General features: G+C 32.0%; 1 protein-coding gene across 2 annotated transcripts; it reads left to right on the top strand.

Moving 5' to 3' along the window:
• The first annotated feature begins 2,181 nt into the window (after positions 1-2,181).
• LOC107031624 (protein FLUORESCENT IN BLUE LIGHT, chloroplastic-like) lies at positions 2,182-5,978 on the top strand. 2 transcript variants are annotated; one of them, XM_015233055.2, is made up of 4 exons: positions 2,182-2,540; positions 3,704-3,866; positions 4,615-4,935; positions 5,447-5,871. In XM_015233055.2, the coding sequence occupies exons 1-4, from the start codon at positions 2,352-2,354 to the stop codon at positions 5,647-5,649; spliced, it is 876 nt and encodes a 291-aa protein (XP_015088541.1). In that variant the 5' UTR covers positions 2,182-2,351; the 3' UTR covers positions 5,650-5,871. The 2 variants fall into 2 exon arrangements, with proteins under 2 accessions (XP_015088541.1, XP_015088542.1); XM_015233056.2 differs by having other exon boundaries at positions 2,252-2,540; positions 3,716-3,866; positions 5,447-5,978.
• Positions 5,979-7,982: the final 2,004 nt, after the last annotated feature.

The raw sequence follows: 7,982 nt of genomic DNA on the forward strand, positions 1-7,982 counted from the left end.
TGTTGATACAAAAACAATTGTATATATTGATACAACCTCTCTCCTATCTCTTCCAAATCTTGCTTGTATTTTTTCTTTCCTTTTAAAACGTATCTATGAATTGCTATTAAGCACACTATAGCTGCTATGAATTTCTAATAAGTCTAAACTAGTCATTTTTAAATTTCCCTGTTAATTTAATTAATTAAATAGATAATGCTAATTTATTAATCTATGTGGTCCTTAAACATTATTATTTGGCACAGCTAACTCGAACAATTCATAATTATTTATTCGTACCAGTAATTACGATGCTACACATTTTGTCACTAAGTTTATCCAAAAGACAACAATGTCTTATTTGCTTGAACTTGTTATTTTTATTCAAAATGGATACAAACAATCTTAAATTAATTTTAAGATCTATATTTGGCTCAACTTGTTTACGTTTAATAATAATGCACTCGTAAAATTCAGCCCCAACAATTTTAAACGAATAGATTTATAAGAGTCAAATTATTTAAAGGTTGAACCCGATATTCGATTGGACCAATAAATTCAACATTATCTATTTTATTAAAGTTACACATATAGGAGTATCACATAATAATTCTGATAATAAAGAGATATTTTTAATAGTAAACAAAGCTTAAAGAGATAGATAAGGTTATTTCATGGTTTAAGACTCATATATTATAAGTAGTGAGATAAATGATTTTAAAACTAATTTTTACTCCTAATTAAATACAAGATAAATCAATCTTGCATTTTATCTTAAAAGAATTATCCCATATTTCTCGTATCAAACGACCCCTTAATTATTTAGGAAAAATTGTATATAATAGTAAATTATTAGTTCAAATTAAATACTATAAATATCGTTTGATTTAATTATACCTCATATCAAACTATTGCTATTTCGCCTCTCTCCTGGTGAATTACGTTCGCCTTTCTCGCTTTTATACAAACACAAATGTTATAAAAATACGTTTGTATTTATATAAAGCGAGAGAAAAATGTTTATATACATATATTTTCATTCCCCTGTCTCTCCTCTCCCAGATCTCGCTCGCCACTCTTACTCGTCTCTCTCACTTTATACAAATATAAATGTATATATTATGATTATACAAATACGATCTTTCCCTGTCCAGTTTTCTTTTGTATATGTATACCGAAACAGAAACATATTATTCAACTGTTTTCTTTTGTATATGTATAGCGAAATATACATAATTATGTTTGATATGAAGCGCAATTATGCAAACTATAGCTGTAACATACAAATATATTTTTATATTTACTATTTGTGAAAGTTGTTCATTAGTTTAATAGTTAGAATGATGAATTGTTTTAAGAGAAACCTGAACTCTATATCCACCGAGGAAAATATGTATATGTTTTAGTCCATATTTTGAGTTTGTTATCCGATTTAACTCATATTTACATATAAACATTTTTATATACATTTCCATAAGGGCTAAACACATTATGTACAATATTTTCTCCGGATCTAATGACGTATGATATTGTATAAACCGAAGATATAACTACGTGATGTAATATTTTATGTTGGGATAATATTTTTTAGAATTCCTCCCTATTTTAACCCCCTATGTTAATAGTTATAGCATATTTGGATTGACTTAAAATTGATCGACTTTTGAAAGTGATTGACAAAGTCAAAATAAATTAAAAATAACTTTTTAAAAAGTTAAAACTTAAAAGTAATCTCTCATTCTTTTTATTTTCTTTTACTAAAAGGTTATTTAAATTATACTTTTTATTTTTATTTTTAATTTAAAAATTATTTTTTTAAGCAATCTAATTGGACTTTTAAAAATAATTGAAACTTTTTCAATAGCTTTACCCAATACTCCATCTACTATTAATTGTCATACTTTTCATTTTAGAGTCAAATTTTAAAAATTTTAAATAATATTTTAGGATATATTTTTTCAACGTATTAATATGTAAAAATTGCAATGTACAGTACTTTTTGTATAGTTTTTAAATATCTAAATTTTTTATTTAAAAAATAATGTTATCTAATTTAACTTTAAAAATAAATTAAATTGACTTTCGAAAAATTTAACACTGACAAAAAAAAAAAAAGGACATAGAAAGAGTAATAAGCTAAAAACAAAAACATAGAAGAATGTTGATCTAAAATAGATTTCATAGCCGTGGTTTTAAGATACTGTGGATAATTACGTACTCAAAGTTTGAATTAGTGGTTAATTAAGTTGAAATTTGTTACTAATACTCCAATAATTACAATTATGCAATCGGCAAAAGCAACAGGGAAAACGCAAAATCTTATCCTCAGACCACATAGAAAAATCATCTAAGCTAAAGCAATTTTCAAGAAGATGATGATGAAACAACAATGGCTTCTTTCACAGAGTCAATTTCTATCTGATTCTTTCAAATCTGGTCATGTCAAATGTATTTTCTTGGAGTCCGGGCAGTTAAGTAGTAAATGGGGAAAAGCTCTACCACAGAAGCTTTTCTACAGACATACCAAGAAAGGTGCAAGATGCATCCATATTGATTTCAAGGTGACTGAATTTTGCTTTTTAGGATTTTGGGGTTGTTTATTTCAAGGTTTTGGTTAATGGGTCTGTTGCAAAATTGGTTCTTTTTGTTTTGGTTTTTCGATTGGTGAGTAATGTGAAGGTTTTGATCCTTTTGGGGAAATTTGGTGGAGTTTTAGGAGAGTGTGGAGGATAGTGATTAGGGCAGAAGGTTAACTAGCTAGCTAACAGTGTGTGTTGTTTGCTGTCTGTGCATATTAGTAACCGTAGTGTTGCTCATGTAGTTGGATTTTTGTTACTACGTGTTGATTACTTGTACCTCGAATATCATATTATTTTTGTTCTGTGTTTTTGTTGCTTTGGGCTGTTTTATCTTGAACTGACAGTTTATCGAAACAACATCTCTACACTGAAGTAGGAGTAAGGTCTCTAGACACTACTTTGAGGGATTTCAGTGGGTATATAGTAGCTGTTGTTGAATCTTATTAGAAAAGTGAAGAATAAGTTTCATTTTAAAGTATTTTAGAGAGGCTACTCAATTTTTGAGCTAATCCGTATATGAAATGTAAATAGAAGAAGAAGAAAGGCCTTAATCTGTCTGTTGTTATTAGAAAAAAAGATGAGAGGATTTCATAGTGTTTGAAGCATATTTATGAGTTCAATAATGCTAATCAACGATGCGAAAGAGCTTCAATATCACTGAGAGAATTAACAACAGATTGATTGTAGTTGTTGTCACATAGATTAATTTCCCAAGAAATATCACAACTACTAGGTGATAGATGTATGCAATGATTTTAAATTTAGCTGGTGAATATTCATATAGCTGTAGTATTGGCCTCACTGGCCATCAAGCTAAACTGTCAAAAAGACTTTTATAAGATACTCTCTACTAAAGCCATGTCTAATTGCTCGTCACTACGTAATACCTGGGGAAGACATGTTATAGACTGACAGTGATATCATTTCACTACCATTTCTCTTGCTCTAAACCATTCATTATCTGTGTACACACTCCTTTGCTGGCTGGCTCTGTTCTGTTCTTACTACATGTTACAGTAGATAAATTCGTGTTATTCTAGTGGAAAATGCAAGGTATTCAATCAATAAAAAGCAAAAAGGCACTAGCTGAATTAATTTCTTGGCTTCCTTTTCTTGTTCAATTTCAATTGTTATACACATGGCAGGATATTTTGCAGTTCAGACACCCTGCAGCAGCATTAATCGTGACCAATGCATTGATGATGACTACACCTTTAGACGCCTTGGCTCAAACATGTGAAGCCGATACTTCTGTTTCCAATATGCCATTATTACTTCTTGTTGCCCTTGTTGGGGCCACCGTGGGAGGTAAGGTACTTTTAAGTTTAGCACTGCCATTGCTTTATTGCATAGTTCGGAGTATTCAACTTTGAAATGACAGAAATCATTGTGGCTGGATGGAACTCTAGATCATAGACCCCAAGTTAAGTATAGAGCATGGACATAAACTTCACATCAAAATTACATCTCATATGATGCAGAAACTACACTTTTTCTGTTGAGGCATTCAAAAGATACATAAGCAAGTAACTTGGATGATCATAAGACCAGTTACATTTGACTTGCATTGCCATACTTCTTCACAAAGCTAAGTCAAAAAAAGTACATGCAGATATGAGACAGAATTTGGATTAAATGAAAAGAAGTTCAAGTATTTTTGATGCATTAAAGTACATTTCAAGTTTGAGTCAACTCTGAGTACAACGGAATGACGTGATTGTGCTAAAATGGGTGAATATGTGTAGGAGTGAATGAGATCTCGTTTTCAAAATGTCTTCACTACAATTGACAAGTCCCTCACCAGCTTGAGGTTTGGGGGTGGGGGTGGGGGTGGGGGGGTTAATTCATAAATGTATATAGTGTCCCACATGAAAAAAAAATTTAGCATGTATTTTCTAGAATACGACTACAAATAGGGACTCGGTGCAATAATGTTTATACACATCTTAATTATATTTTCCCCGTGTTATATCTCATAGTTTTCCTTGGTTTTACTCTTTTTTTTCTCCACCTTTTGACACAAGTATGTGTGTGCGTTCATTTGATTGTACTTCAGGACTACTTGCACGTCAGAGAAAAGCGGAACTGCAGCGGTTAAACGAGCAGCTCCGCCAGATTAATACAGCGCTTAGAAGGCAAGCCAATATAGAGTCCTATGCACCTACCTTAAGTTATGCTCCTGTTGGTGGTAAGATTTCAGTAAGTGAAGTGATTGTTGATCCAAAAAAGGAGGAATTAATTTCTCACTTGAAAAGTGGGAAGAATTTTCTGAGAAATCAAGCTCTAGAAAAGGCTTTTTTGGAGTTTAAAACAGCTCTTAAGCTTGCACAGGACCTAAAAGACCCTATAGAGGAAAAGAAGGCAGCGAGGGGCTTAGGTATGTCAGATCTCCTTGTTTAGTTTAGCCTAATATTATCTTGATTGAACTTAATTAGACAGTAAAGGACTTGTGAAGTTAGTCGAATAGAAATCTCCTCTGCATGTGACACTGCATCATTGACTGAAATTACACATGCATGCATCTTTTGTCTTCTTTGATCTCGCAAGAATTTTCTGGAGATGATTTTTATGGTTGCTTGTCTATGTATAAATAATGTAACGAGTATGCTCCCTGGGAATGAGATCCTGTCTTAACCATATTTCTTGTTGTCATTTATTCCTAATTTCTTGGTGTCACAGAGTCATGTTGCTTCTTTTTTCTTGGCTCATTTTCTTTTTAATCTATGGAAGAAAATGCAAAATCCCGCTAGAAGTTGGATGTAAAGATTTTGGTAAATTTACTTATTAAAAGAGACTTTGGTATATCTTAGTCTTTGTATCAACCTACTGTTGTTTCTCTTTCTAGTATTCACGATGTAATGACCCTCAAAGATTCACCTCTTTCTCAGGGGCATCGTTACAAAGGCAGGGCAAGTACAAGGAAGCGATTGAATACCATTCTATGGTTCTTGATATCTCGGGAAGAAATGGGGAGGAGTCTGGCAGCACAGAAGCTTATGGAGCAATAGCTGATTGCTATACCGAGCTTGGAGACATAGAACGAGCTGCAAAATACTATGACAAATACATTGCAAGGCTACAGAGTGACTAAGCCATCTACAAAAAGACTCATGTATCATTCTGTTGCGGAAATTTCTTCATGTTCATGCATTTCGAGTAAAATGTTTAGAAGTTAGGTCCTTTCTCTTGGTGTATTTCTCTCTTGCATATATCATTCACTGGTTTCTTCTGTTTTTAGCTTTGTCTGTTACATTTTTGGTGTCTCGAGGGTGAACTCATCACCGATAGCTGGTATTCAGAATTGTCAGCTTAATTTACATGTGAAAGTTGGATTTGGGGAAACAAATGATGTTTAGAAAGGTGAATATTTAGCAGCATTTTTGACTATGGAATGGACAATGCATAGAGATTGTTCCAGTTCCTCTTGATTGTTCAGTAACAGTCCATCCCATTAACATGTCTCATGATGAGTTAACTTGGCTAACTAGCTAGACAATAATTAAAGCATAAGAGCAATCAATTAAATTCACACTGACTTGGCTAAGTTTGCAAAGCAATGTTATGTAACCACATTGAAACAAAAATTTATGTTAATGTTTAGAAACCTAGCAGAACAAGGTAATTTTACAAGTGATATTTGAGGTGGTATAATATATGCAGGTGACATTTGAGGAGTACGATATACGTTTATCTTATTGCTATTTTTTGTGGGGAAGAGGTTGTCAATAATAGATTCTTGGCTCAAAAGAAGTGCAACCAAAACAAAATTGGAAGAAAAATAAGGACAACGAAAAATAGAAAGATAGACAACACAAATGGAACAATGGATAGTAATAAAAATTGAAGAACAAGATATATGTCAATATTAAATAATACTCCTAAAGAAGTAAGGAAATATTTGGACAGACTATCTATCCTTTACCCTAGTTCTCAATCTCCGCACCTCTAAATTAAATATAAAATAAATCGATAGTTATCTCGAAAATAGAAAAATGTGTATATCATAGAAGGAAGGAGCGCACTTTAATAAAAGGGCAAAATCTTAAGCTTTTATAATAGGAAAAAGAACATTTGTAGTCCAAAAACCGAAACTGTTTACAATCGGCTATTCCTTACTTTCAATTCCTATTTTTAACTATTAATTCGAATTTACTGCTTAATATCAGCAAAGTATATATATAATCTAATGGTATCAAAGAGGAGGAATCAATCCTTCAGTAAAAACACTACTCAGATATCATCCCACCCTTATTTGTTGACACATCCACATAAATCAGATATAATAAAATGTTTGTTTACACGCGCTTCCACGTATTGATTGGACCCTAAAACTCTAAAATTTCCCTTAATCTTTTCATTTTCCTCTTTCTTTCTCTAAACTTTATCCATTTTTCTATCGGACTAAATTCACCCATTCTCTTCATAATATGAAATTTCATTCCATTCAGGTAGGAGATGAGTGGGTTTACTTTGGTTACCTTATGATTGTATCATGGTGGGGTGTTAGATTTAACAAGTGGATAATCAATATATAAGGGTGGGCACTAGTTAAATCTAAAGCCCCACACGATACCATCTTAAGGTAACCAAAGTAAACCCACTCATCTCCTACTTGAATGGAATGAAAGAACAGAGAACAATTAAACTACACATTGTACATTAAACACGCACACACTAGGTAAATATGAAAATATTATCGTTATAACTAAATGATCACGAAAATTGTAAACTTACTACACCATAGTATCATTACGAACAAATATAACATTAAACGAGAAAGAAAACACCACATGGTTAACAATATGAAGATAATATGGTATAAATAGTATCATTACGAACATATATAACATTAAACGAGAAATAAAACACCACATGGCTAACAATATGAAGATAATATGGTATAAATAGTATCATTACGAACATATATAACATTAAACAAGAAAAAAAACACCATATGGTTAACAATATGAAGATAATATGGTATAAATTGAACAATGGAATGCAATAATACTAAAACCCAATTATTGCTCTTCATTTTTTTTGGTCAATTTCATAATCCTAATCAAACACAATCATCATTATCGTTCAAAATCGCTAGTAAAGAACTTAAAAAAACTAACCTTTACTCACATAAATAGGTGAATAACTAGTAAACAAACCTTCCACAACCCTCCCAACAAACTTCGATTGGAACGAAACCTCAGATCATGAAGAGAATAGGGTGAATTTGGTCTGATAAAAAAAAGGTTAGGGTTTAGAGAAAGAAAGAGGAAAATGAAAAGATTACAGGAAAATTAGAGCATTGGGGTCCTGCTAATACATGGCAGCGCGTGTAAACAAACATTTTTTTATATTTGGTTTATGTGGGCATGTCAACATATAAGGGTGAGATAATATGTACAAAAATGTTCGAGGGGGGGGGGG

Source organism: Solanum pennellii, chromosome 9, assembly GCF_001406875.1.
Source record: "Solanum pennellii chromosome 9, SPENNV200".
In the NCBI taxonomy this organism is placed as follows: domain Eukaryota; kingdom Viridiplantae; phylum Streptophyta; class Magnoliopsida; order Solanales; family Solanaceae; genus Solanum; species Solanum pennellii.